At 38.7% G+C, this 13,577-nt stretch overlaps 1 protein-coding gene across 1 annotated transcript; it reads right to left on the reverse strand.

Moving 5' to 3' along the window:
• Positions 1 to 396: 396 nt before the first annotated feature.
• Positions 397 to 13,212, reverse strand: LOC129104535 (interleukin-18 receptor 1). Its single transcript, XM_054615258.1, has 12 exons — positions 13,138 to 13,212; positions 12,435 to 12,508; positions 7,895 to 8,105; positions 7,320 to 7,488; positions 5,583 to 5,754; positions 5,440 to 5,502; positions 4,509 to 4,635; positions 3,987 to 4,126; positions 2,166 to 2,309; positions 1,904 to 2,068; positions 890 to 1,093; positions 397 to 599 (listed from the first exon to the last, which is right to left on the reverse strand). The coding sequence occupies exons 2-12, from the start codon at positions 12,499 to 12,501 to the stop codon at positions 406 to 408; spliced, it is 1,656 nt and encodes a 551-aa protein (XP_054471233.1). The 5' UTR covers positions 12,502 to 12,508; positions 13,138 to 13,212; the 3' UTR covers positions 397 to 405.
• Positions 13,213 to 13,577: the final 365 nt, after the last annotated feature.

The raw sequence follows: 13,577 nt of genomic DNA on the forward strand, positions 1-13,577 counted from the left end.
TTAAGGCATATTATCGTTATGCCCGTGTATTTCCGCTATCCATAACATGCATCCTGCTTGCTAGATTGTTAGCCTTCGACAGTTCTCACAACTTAACTAATTGAAGCATAACACAACTTCTCATGTTGTAACCGCAAGATCTCGAGTTCTGTTTGAATGCAGCATTGTGGGAGTTTGTAGGAGAGGCAGTCCGGAATTCTGCATGTTTGTGGAGAGAGCCAAAAGGAAGTCTTTAATCTGTGGAACATTTATGCAATATTCCTGTTTTGTACCAGGAAGCCAGCAGATGTCTATCTGACCTGAAGTGCTGCAAGAGATTCTGTCTGGTTTACTCATGTTGCATAAATAAGCAAGGTCCTTCCAGGAACAAGAGGTCTCAATGTTCTGAAAAGCATCTTCTTTGGTTTAGACGACACTCTGGAATCTCCCCGTAGGCACCGAGGGCATTCGGTACCTCAAATTCTTCCAGAAGTTTCTGTTTGAGCAAAACTTGTTGAGTTTGTTGGTTCTGCAGGAGGTTTTGTTCCACTTCAGAGCTCCTTGTTTCCTCCTGATGTAGCGCAGAGACTCTGGAAGGCAGCTGTAATCCACCGGACCGTCTGGTAGAAGAGAATACAATGTCAACCTTTTTTATTGAATATAAAGGTTAAGCTTATTGACATCTTAATTTGAGCAAACCTCCACAATAATGAGTGGGTTTCACAGCATGTTTCTTTAAATGATTTAAAGTGAGATCTCTAGTGTGACAAACTAACAGGCTCTTGACTTTACACAACAGAAAACAAAAGGGATTCATGGATTATCAAACATTTTTGCACACTCTTGGGGAGATTTTCAAGAAGATTGAAGCACTCTCATGTTTTTATATAAGATATAAATCCGTCCTCACTGATTTCCACCAGAATCACTCGCGGGTCTTTCCGGGTCAACGCGTCATGAAGGCCAACCTTCTGCTCATAGCTCAGCTGGTTCTGGTCGTCACGCAGAGGAGCTTCCTCAGTTTTTCCGTCGGCGGAGGATTTTACGTCTGGTGACAAGATGATTATCAGTCTGCGGCATTTGCGGACTGTTGCAGCAATGGCATCGTGCACCGCTGGAAGAGATTAACCACAGGAAATCAGAAGAACGAGTCAGAATGAAAACAACATGACTTTTAGAAAAAGACATATTTTTTTAAATGTCAAGCTAAAAAGGAGCTCAACCTTTATCAGATGGGATATTAAAGTGACGAACACTTTAATGCTTCAATAATTCAATTCAATAATCCTGTTATTCAAGTATTTTGAATGCAGGACTTTTACTTGAAACAGAGTACTTCTACACTGTGGTATTTCTGCTTTAACTTAAGTGACAATAACTTTCAGGGCCTGTGGAATAATATTCTAATTAACAGGCAAATTATTTCCAGACAGCAACCTCCAGTTCTGCGAATTGAAGCCAAAGCTTCATGTCTTAAAGCTGCATTCTCTTTCCTGTCCACCAGGGGGCGACTCCTCTGGTTGTATAGAAGTCTATGAGAAAATGACTCTACTTCTCTCTTGATTTATTCCCTCAGTAGACATTGTAAACATGAGTTTATGGTCTCAATCTCTAGTTTCAAGTCTTCTTCAATACAGCATGATGTTCATTTAGTAAATGATGCTCCATTTACAGTCACACAGACCAAATATGGTCACTTCCTGTTCACTGGCTGTAAAAAAGCAACATTTGGACAGCCGGAAACTCACCTTTTGAAAACTTTTTAATTGAAGAAATGAGGATGTTTACACAATATTTCTCCCAATGTGCCTGTTTTTTTTATCTTCAGGTTTTCAGCAGCATACGAAATATTTCATTTAAGTGTCCCAGAATGCATCACTTTGGGTTAGGGTTAGTTTGTTTGTTGAGAGCTACTTTTGCTGACCTTCTCCGGGGCAGTCGTCCCGTCCTCTGATGTACAGCGAGTAGCCGTGTTGTTTCTCCAGCTGCTCAGGAAGGATCCGCAGGGCCAAGGCCGCCGTCTCCGCTGAACTCGGGCCGCCGGGGGGGAGGAAGCTCACGTAGGCGTCGTAGAGCTTCCCATCAGGAGCTAACGGAGAGGACGATAATAGCTGCACAGTAAAGCAAACAGGAGAGAGAGAGTTCCTGGCAGTGTGCGGTGAGATGATCCAAAGACAACACTTTACCCTGCTTTGAAAAACGTCTCAACAGCTTCCTGTGGGCCAACACCAGGTCCACCCTGAAGAACTGGACGGAGGCAGCGAGGAGCAGAACCGCCAGGGAGGAGGCGAGGCAGAGGGCCACTCTGGTGTAGAGGGCGCTGTGGTCGGCTGGAGGGAGGAGGAGGAGGAGGTGGAGGAGGAGGAGGAAGAGGCGGATGAGGAAGAGGTGGAGGAGGAGGAGGAGGAGGAGAAGGTGTAGGAGGGAGGAGGAGGAGAAGAAGAAAGGGGAAGAGGAGGATGGAGGAGGAGGAGGAGGTGGAGGAGGAGGAGGAGGAGGAGAAGGTGGAGGAGGAGGAGGAGGAGGAGGAGGAGGAGGAGGAGGAGGAGGAGGAGGAGGAGGAGGAGGAGCAGTGTTTAAACAGTGGGGTTGAGAACACACATAAACAGACTAGAATAAACAGTCTGGTCAGACTTTCAGATTTGATCCGGAAACTTTTCTGCTTCAAACAGTTTTATTTGTAAATCACAGTCCAAAAAAACATCTGAAATATTTCGTTTTATTATTCATTTATTTAATGTTTTTGCAGCTGACTCCGTGTCTCTGAAGACCTGAGGGATGTAGGAATGTTTGACAAAACATTGGGAGATAAAACAATGTACATACGAACAGACTAGAGCATCTACATACAAAAGTATCATAGAGGATACAGAGCAGTTTCAGTTACTGTTGCACTATATGGACCTGTTTATGGACCTGTTTATGGACCTGTTTATGGACCTGTTTATGGACCTGTTTATGGACCTGTTTATGGACATGTTTTTATGCACTGGAACAGGAATCTTCATCAAACTGTTGCAACAAAAACTTGAGCTTTAAATTCTTCCTTAATTAGAATGAAGAGGCTGAACCCATCAGAAAGCATAAAATATGTGTCATATACTTTTGGCCATAGGGTGGAGCCAGGAGGGCCGATAGATGAGTCACCACTGAAACATTATGTGTATTTAATGTAGTAATAAGTTTTAATAAGTCAATGTATGTTGCAGATTTGTTTCTGATGTATTTATACTTAAACATTGACTTTCTTTTTTACTATATGTAAATGTGTCAAATGATGCAACCTGCATTGTTTGCTGAAATGAGCAGCCATGTTTGTTCTGCTGATCTAATTTGTTTTCTCTCCTGTGTTTATGACTTCAGAAGACATTAGGGAAAAGGTTTTGCCAGGACAATATTTGTAAGTTCCTTAAAATATTTTTTTGGTTTCACCTGGGAGATAAAAAAGTTTTAGCATTTGAACTTTTGTTTCATCTTTTTTATTCCTATTTTCTTCCAGGTGAGTTTTCTTATGTACATTACTTGCTAACACATAAGAACCTTGTGTTTAGCGTGCATGAAGAAAACTAACATATAAGAAAACATGAATGCTTTTAGTCCTATTTAGAACATGTGGCAGTAGTGCACTTGAGCCTCTTGTGGCCAAAATGGATATTACAACAACAAACACAAAACGCAAAAGCTGGCAAAACATTTGTTTAACGAACATAGAAAGATTTTCCTGGAAAAACATTTATATATTTTCTTAGGTCAAAAGCACAGAGGAGAGATCAATTTATATCAGAATTGAAAAAAATATCCCAAGATTTGTAATTATTTTTGTCCATTCAGGGCTTCATTGTCTTTGATATTTTCTGCATATTTCTGTGATGTTTAATAGAAGATAAGAAAAAGAGAATGCAGAATTATGTAGAAATACTCTCTCTATCCTCTATGCTGCTGTAATCCTGTAAATTTCCCCGCTGCGGGACTAATAAAGGATTATCTTATCTTATCTTATCTTATACCTTCTTGAAGCCACACAACGCCGACGCTGTTTCCGGCTGAGTTTGCTACACAGCAGGAAATGGGAACATTCAGGAACTGACGGCGGACTTTAGAGATGGACAGATTGGACAGACCGTACACATGGCCTCTGTCGCGATGACTAAAAGAGACAAGACCAGTCAATCAATCAATCAATCAATCAATCAATCAATCAATCAATCAATCAATCAATCAATCAATCAATCAATCAATCAATCAATCAATCAATCAATCAATCAGTTAATTAATTAAGAAACCAAGAAGGAATGAACATATTGTCTTCATGCTTTTTCTACTTTCGTTCTGCTTCGTTTTAAAGCTCCAATATTTAGCACTAAGGAGGCAGAAATTCTAATCTGTGCTAAAAAATGCGATTATCCAACTTTCTCTTTGTCTGAGTCATTTTATCAGGATGTCCTGATGCCTTTATCTTGTTTTGGCCTTACAGCCCTCCTCCACGCTGTCCACACAGCCTGAAACACGACAGGAAGCAGAAAACTCACAAGCTACAGGAAACCTTGAGCTCCTCGTGTTCATCGGAGTCCTTATCGTTCACGGTCCAGTACATCAAGGTCTCCTTGTCCTCCATGAAGCCGATTAAGGCCTTACACTTCAGCTCTGCTCTGGCACCTGGAGTCGTCCGGGGAAGAACAAAGCAGCTGTCACTGCACACATCCTGGTGTTTTGTATAAAACGGTCTCTGAGAGGTGAAAACGGTTTAACGTCACTGTTATCAGTTACAGGAACGAGTCCTGAGGTAAACCTCTGATAACCAGTTTGGGAAAAGTCCCGAATGGAGGTCAGCTTCTAAAACCAGCCTGATCAATAGAAGCCACCATTTCAAAATAATCTGTATGATCAGATTGATTTGATGCAAGACTGTACACTTTTTATGTCAAATGTATTATATTATTGACATCTAAACACTAAAATGCCCATTACTCCTGCATGTTTGCGATGGTAGAAGCTGTTCCCATGAATATGCACAAACAGAAGATAAAGCTTAAATATGCACGACCGTAGTGCTGCAGGAGATGCACTCAAAGGTCTTTACTATGAAAAAGAAAAGTGTGAGGTGTGAGCAGATCAACGTTTTACTTTATTTTATTATTATTATTATTTATTTATTTTATTTCACTAGGGAAATTGCACATTAATCAACATTTCTATAAATGACTACACAGTTAAACAAATGACTAGCCTGCTCATTCCACTGTCCAAACACCAGTAAACCTGCAGGAAGAGATGACTCAAACCTGAATAACATACAGTGTGAATGTGTGTGTGTGTGTGTGTGTGTGTGTGTGTGTGTGTGTGTGTGTGTGTGTGTGTGTGTGTGTGTGTGTGTGTGTGTGTGTGTGTGTGTGTGTGTGTGTGTGTGTGTGTGTGTGTGTGTGTGTGTGTGGTTATACATTGTGAGAGAGTGTTACTTACCCTCTTCAACCACCACCACTTCCTGTTGAGGGGAGATCACCGAAGGCGCTGAGATAACTGTATCTAAAGACACAGAACCAGTGTAACCAGCAGAGAACACAGCACGTTGTGATAATGACAGACTCAGTGGATTCAGCACACACTTTTGTTAACAGTCAGCTGGATGCTGCGTGCAGCCGTGTACGTCCTGCCGTTCAAGCTGATGTCTACCAGGCAGGTGTATTTCCCAGCATCCCCCTCTGAGCGGGCGGACAGCCTCATGGAGCCGCTCTCACCCACAGAGATGTGTTCCGCCGGCTCCATCGACCGGCAGTCCTAGGGCCACGAAAAAGCACCAAACTTTATTTATAGAGCACTCTTCAAAACAAATTGAAAGGCAATGAAAATAAAGAAGAAGGTAAAGTAAAAGACTTCAGGAGAAGCTCTCTAATAACAGTATGCTTTCAGTTTGAAGGATAATCTCTTTGTCATAAATAGTTCAGAACATAACCTCCTGTGAACCAAACAAAAAGGCTGCAACGTTCAAATTAGGAAGCTAAATAAATAAATGCTTATTTTTTAAATCTTCGTACGGAACCGTGCTAACTGTGTCCAGCTGTTTGCACTCTGAATGCTAAGCTAAGCTAAGCGCCTGCGTGCTGTAGCTTTAATAGAGGTGTACAGCATCTCATCTAACTCTCTGCAACAAAGTGAAGGAGTGTATTTCCTAGAATCTCTTTGTAATGAAAAGTTGCACAATAGTATTTTTTTTTTTAAATTTTAGAAGTTGCAAAAGAACATTATGAATTGTTTCTTGACTTAAAGGAAGAAGATTGGCTTTATTGTCTCTTTTTTTAAACACTGGATCGCTTTACGAACTCACTGTCCCGTTTATATCATTTCATGTTTAAAGGCTCAATCATTTCCTTTAAACAACGTGACACTGCAGCTTTATAATACTGTTTTTATGAAAGATGAATAGTGCATCTGTTGGGTGCAAGTGTCAGTCATAGATCAGTACACTTTTGAGGGTTGACTTATAATAACCTCCACAGAGGAATACAGTGAGAAATACATGCAGACAGACTATTAGAAAGATCCTAAATGTCCGACAGCTCTAGTTTTCCTGATGACACTGTACACACAGTGTGCTGCAGGAGCAGGTTATGCTTTTGCAGTCTGCTCTTTGTCTTCTCATTGGACTATTTGTGACATAAATGGACCCAGATCTGTTCTGTTCTGCATCTATCTACAGCAGTGGTTCTCAACCTTTTTTCAGTGATGTACCCCCTGTGGAATATTTTTTCAGCCAAGGACCCCGTAACCAGCGCAAAGCATTTATGGCTGAAAAAAAGATGTAATACACAGCGCTGTGCCATCAGTGTCTGATTTATTAAACTGTCAACACTGAAGATTGCATTGTGGCATTTAATTCAGTTCATGAATTTACACTTATATTTTATTGAATATTTATCAAATAACTATTTTGAATGGATGCTAATTTTAAATATATTCTTTAAAAATCTCAAGTACCCCCTGGAGTGCCTTCACGTACCCCCAGGGGTACACGTACCCCATTTGAGGACCACTGGTCTACAGCAACGACACCACTAGGGCAGATGTTCAGCACATGTTCATGAAGCGTGCAGCAGCAGCAGCAGCAGGGGGCAGTGTTGCACTTATAAAACCAGAACTTATGCATGCAGTGATGCAGAAAAATCCCAAAACAAAAACCTGTGTTTCAACCAGAAATAAGGAACAAATGTTCAACCCTAAAAAAAGAAGATTCATAAACTAGCCTGGCAGTTTCCATTCCTCTTCTTTCACTGGTTGTTCCTCTGTATAAGACGTGAGATAAGACATGTACAAGCAGTGAAAAGAGCACGTGGAGCTGGGCGTACCTTCATCCATCGAATGTTCCTACTGTTGTTCAGATTGAGGATCTCATCCTGTTTGCAGTAAATACGTTCACTGACTCCCAGGGTGATGGATTTGGTTTCAGGTGGATCAGGACACTTTCCACTGGACACTGAGACCCTTAACGTTGCCCTCAGTGATCCAGATTTGTTCCTAAAGAGGAGAATAACTATGAGACAGCCTGAACTCCAGTAATGAATTATCTTATTTTAAAAACTCTAACTAATATTATCTCTTTAGGGAATAATTGAAAAAAATGTAGATGGATTGATTTTCTATTATATCATAATTATTTTAATCCTGATTATTCATAACTGGAGCTCACAATACTTAAGGTGTTTATAGAAACTGATATTTTTTAAAGGAGAAAAATAAATACATTTCAAGTTATCAAAACTTAAATCAAATATTTATATATATATATCAATATTTTTAATTGCTGCAGACTCAGATCAGTGAAATCACTTTTATTATTAACTTCTATTGACTAATCCTTAACTCAATTAATTCACAACGTATAGCCTACAGTGGGAGTTTACCAGAACACCAGAAGGATTACCTTTTCTCACAGGTGTAGGATCCATTATGAGACACCTGCACAGGCAGGAACCACAGTAACCCGTCCCGGACCTCCACTCCGGTGGGCAGGCTCCGGTCGTGCCCCCCCTCTCTGCTCCACGTCACGTTGGTGTGGGCGTCCACAAAGAGGCAATTCAGCAGGAAGAGGTGTCCGGCGCTCACGTGGTAGGTGTCTGTCTCCCCACTGTGGTCTGGATGTGATAGTGCAAAGGTCTGTCAGTGCCAGAGGAAACTACTAAAATATGACATGCTGCAGATGGAAATACATCAACGACAAGGCTTTAAATCTTAAAGTTACCACCTTGCACGCATGAAAAGAGTTTAAACAACCCTTAGTGTGTTTTTAATCCCTTCATTTCCCCTGGATTTTGGTGCAGACAACCCCACAATGAGCCTATGAGAGATCTTATGTTTCGACTCATAGCTTTTATTAGAACATTTCCCGACATGTATTTCTGTCCTATTAGATGATATTGGATTGCTTCCGTATACTGTGATGACAAGCTGCACGATTTCCTATTTCTTTGGGCGGCAAAATTTACAATTTCCCACTAATACATGTCATATAAATTCATTTTCTATTTTACACTAATAATCAGCTGCAAATAACTGGAAATCCATGACTGATGACAGTAATGTCAACATTCAACACCCACACTTTAAAATAAGATGTTCAGTCGTTCTCTTATCGTAATCTGTTTTATTCAATATTTTTAACTGTAAAATGGTGCACAGCACAGATTTCCCATTGGCAACCTTGGAAACATTTATTCAAATGATAGTATCACATAGTTGATAATACCAAAAGACTAATATGTGTGATTTATTAAAAATAATAATTAGAATATTGGTAATCACAATAAGCTTAACGTGCATGTTTTATTCTTTTCTTTAGAGGTCCTGAAGCCTTTTTTTATTCTTATATGAGCGCTACATCCTCAAATTGTAATGCTGCATTCACGTAAAGTCGGCACTACGGGAACAGCGAACGCAGCATTACACTAATTTCAGTTGGCGGGCTAACATTACCATGGAAGCAACATTACCTATGAGACAAAGTTAGAGGATAGAAAAGAAGCAAATGGTGAAACAGACAACCACAACAATTAGATATTCGAAAGTAAAGAGAAAGGACACATTTTTAGAACATTTCGGCGGCTACAAAGTTACACACACTTGGCTGCTGGAGCTGATAGCGATGTTAGCGAGCTAGCTGGCTTGCTGCTATATTAAATAATTAGTGCCTCCTTGTGAACCCTTGTTTTTTAAATTGGAATACGTTGTCAGAACGATATATTCTGAGCTTTAATTGTTGATTAAATCCTTATTTTTGCTTCATTTGTCTGCTGATCATGTGTGTTTTGGTATCCAATCAATGACTATGCTAAAGCTACTGTATATATATATATTTTTTTTATTTTTATAAATATATTATTTTTATATAAAAAAATATATACATATTTGTTTGCTTATTTTATATTTTTATATGTATCTATATATTTTTTTTGTCTGAGACAGTTTCTCAATAAGTATTTAAACAAGACCTGTAGATCTAAATGCAATTTAGGTTTGATAGAGGAGGCAGAGTGCTGAGTTTTGTTTTGGAAACTGTAAAAAGCCTATTTGAGGAAGTCACCAACAGATGTAGGCCACAGCACGATGCTGACTGGATGTTGTGTTTCTTTGTTTCCCCGCAGCTGATTGCATTTGCTGAGTAAATCCTGTATTGACACATTTGTGCAGTTGTGAATCAAGCTTTGCCTATGTGCAATGCTTCCAACTAATATGTGTTTTGGTATATAATAGTTTATATCCAGCTCTGGATATTAGGGAAGCTGGAGTTTTTGCGTTTCTCTGTGTTCCAGATGAAGACTTTTCACAAATAACAAAAATGTTATGTCAAATATTTAAGGTACATAACATCAGCCTCCCGTGTAAAGCTTACTTTTATTGTGTAACTTTACACTGAGTAAAAACGATTTCCTTTGCAACACAATGCTGACGTCTTTCGTGTACAGGACTTCCTGGAGACTCAAACAAAACGGGGTTTTGGTAAAATTTGGCACCATTGACCTATTTAATTTACAGCGGAGGCAGATAGAAAGAACCCACTGACCTTACAAACCTTTGCACCCTACGTCTCTATAGCGTCTGTTGATAACTGATATGAGTCGGGGGGGAAGGACCGATCTGTTCTCCAGAATACTTTGTCAGACACACGTACCTGTGCTTAACCTTCACATATATTTATGCATGTAACGGGCCATTTGATGACAATACAGGCCGCAGATAAAGTGTAGGAAATGGAAGGTGTAACTAAGTAGCTGTTTTATTTATTGTCTGTCTAAGTACCAACATACAGAAAAAACACAAAAGAGAGCAGCGTTTAGGAACTTTAACTCTCCATTTCTGTTCTATACGTATTTTTATACAGTTGATAAATATATTTGCCCACCTGAGGAATAAATAGATAAAAAAACGAAATAAATTGCCTCATAATTGGCATCACTTGTCATCCGTGTGTGTGTACTTTGTATCGATGTTTCAGGTGAATTTAGTTTACATGTACTTTTAAAACTAGCAGCGGATAGCTTTAAAATCAAATAGGTTTTTCTGTTTATTTTAAGAGGAACATATAGAATGTTTTCATAATGAAAATAGGTGTTCTTACACTGTGACAACCAGTCAGAGTTTTCTCTGTGGCTTAATTTCACAAGTCGATTCGTTGTTTTTCCATCTCAGTTTTAGGAGATGTAATTTATTAAAACAAAACCACTGGGATGATGTTAGAGCTGGCTTCAGTCAACATGAAACAGCTTCAACAGGACAAAACAAAGCCACGTGTAAATACTGACAAATAGTCTTCCTACTTGAAACGTCTTTAATATATCTAAGAATGAATTAATCCAAGGTTTTAAAAAAAACAAACCACACACATAAATATCTGAATTTCATCAATCTTTGCTGTAGATCTCTTCTCCCGGATCGCAACCTGATCAAAGATCTGCAGAGGAACGTGTCCGGCCCACACAGCTGTTCTGGTGTTTGGGACTTTTATTTATCGTGAAGGTCAACTGAGTAGAATTTGGTCGTCAAAGCTCACTGTGACTTAACATAACAATATTTTTAACTCAAGAGTTGAAATGCTGATGATGACAATTTCACACACATGTCCAACAGAATCAAATGATGAAGTGATGATATTTTAGACAAATATGGATGTAAACTGCAACTTGACTGGTTGGCGGAGGCAAACAACCTTGAGGCGGTCATTTCAGTTTCTATATGAATCCATGTTTAGCTCTTTTATTGATGGTTCAGTCACTGATCACTGTCTCATTAACCAACGTATTATCAGACTTTGTGACATGACTCACTAAACTAAAATAACTTTGATGATTGTTATCTTGTTCTGAACTTACTTTCTTTTTCTTTGTTACGTTCCCATATTTGAAACAGCATTTCAATACCGTTTCTCTATGTTTAATATGTACATATTGTAAATACATTCCGATTTGTGTGAGAAAAGTCAGTCTTCATCTGTTTGTTTCATTTGTCTTTTTAAATATCCCTCCAGGTCCCAAGAAATAAAGCGACTTACTGTTGGAATTCTTCATGTCAGTTTGGGTTCATTTTGCTTTTAACAGTTCAACACCCATTAAGCTGTACCTACTCAGTTAATTATAAAGAAAGAAAATGCTCAATGATTTGACATAAATGTCTTGCCTTTTAGTAATATTTCTTTGCAGAAGTTTATTGCCGCTTTTCGATCATCATGTGTGTGTGTGTCCCGCTGTTTCAAATGAATTAATATAAATGTCATCGGTTAACTGTTGACATCCCTATTCTAGAATTACATTTCATAGTTTCCCATCCATGTTCTCTACATTGACAATAAGACTTATTCACATACTTGTGTTGTTCATGGGAGAAGTTTACGCTTTTGAAATATTATTATTATGTAATTTTGTTCATAATAACACTTTTGGATTGAGAGATTGAGTTTTTTTTTTTAATCTTAGATAATTATTATCTTAGGATCAGTCATGGAAAAACCTTCCATAAAAGTGCTGGCAGTTTCTCAATTTTGAAGGGAACTCCAATCAACAAACTTGAGCAGCTCACTCAATGTGCCGTTCAACAGGTTACAAACAGGAAAAGCAGAGTTGCAACACAATCCCTGTGCTGTGACCTTCTGTTTAGTAATTCACAGGTGTGGCATAAGTATATCCCTCTCATGAACTTTATCTCTACTTTCTATTAATGTCCTTTACACACGAGTTGTGTTTCTGCCCAACAGGTTTTCAAATGTTTTCTTTTACCTCTCAATACAAAGAAGACGTGTTCAAGTGTCTGGAAAAATATAGAAACTGAAAATGAAGCGGCAGCAAATATTTCATAAATGTGTCATAAATGTGCTGTAGATCAGCCCGTGTCCGGTTTAAGAAAGTATTCCTAACAGCAGAAGCTTTTTAGTCTGTGAAGAATAGAAGAAGACAAAACAAATAAGAAATACTCACTGTGAGCCTCAGTGAAGGCTGGAGACAGCAGTGCAGCCAGCAGTAACATCCAGCCTGCCGCTGCCATTCTCCTCCTTTGTCGTGAAAAGACAGGTTACATTTCAATAAAGTGCCCTGTGATTTCTCAGACATGGTTTATGTTCTCGGCCACACTGACTTTCTGCTATGCGTAAGGCTTCTTGACACATTTCCTGAGGGCTCTCTGTCTTGAACCAACCTCCCATAAAGGGAAGTGAGAGAGGTGGTGTTTACATAGCTGACCAGAAAGGAAGGCAGGGCACAAACACTTCCAGTAAAGTCCCAGAAAGTTCCACTGACAGAAAACTCACCCGACTAGAATCCTGTTAAATCGTTGGATTTTTTCCAGATACTGTTGTTTTTTTAAATTTGTCATAATTCTTTGTTTTACAATTTAATCACATTATGTCATCAAAAGTGTCTAATCATGTTGTGGATGAATAAAAGTTCAACAATTAAATATATATATATCTATACTATATGAATACTATAAAACAGTTGAGTCAATACAAAACTAGTTTCACAAGCATAGAAACACTTAACAGTATATTAACAGTACTTTTATTTATATATATATATATATATATATATATATATATATATATATATATATATATATATATATATATATATATATATATATAACATCTATACAACATTTCTTTTCATGAAACCTTGAACTCACCAGGCAGAGTGCTGAGGCTTAAAGATAGCAGCTTGTTTCTTGCGCTGACCTTCTTCAGAGCTGCTGGGTTTTCCGTCCTCCTACCTTCACGGCGTTTTATACTGTTTCCACTCAACAGAAACAAAAAAGTACCTCCTGTGTTGAAAAAAAAAAAAAAAAAAACCTCCTGTGTTGCAGTAAAGGTGCACCGCAATGATTAAGCCTTGGTTCAATAGCGGTTCAATCTAAATGTAGGCCAGACCCCATTTGCTTCAGATATGAAAGTAACAGTTGTATATTGTCTCAATGCAACAAAAAAAAGACCTTTAAGAGTGTGCCAGTTCTTTCCTAAAACATCATAACATTTGAAGACTTTTAAGATACATAACTTTACTGATGACTTCACAGCGTGTGAATTCTTGATAGCAAAAAACCTTTAAATATTAACTCCCGTAGCTCTC

This window comes from Anoplopoma fimbria, chromosome 16 (genome assembly GCF_027596085.1).
Source record: "Anoplopoma fimbria isolate UVic2021 breed Golden Eagle Sablefish chromosome 16, Afim_UVic_2022, whole genome shotgun sequence".
In the NCBI taxonomy this organism is placed as follows: domain Eukaryota; kingdom Metazoa; phylum Chordata; class Actinopteri; order Perciformes; family Anoplopomatidae; genus Anoplopoma; species Anoplopoma fimbria.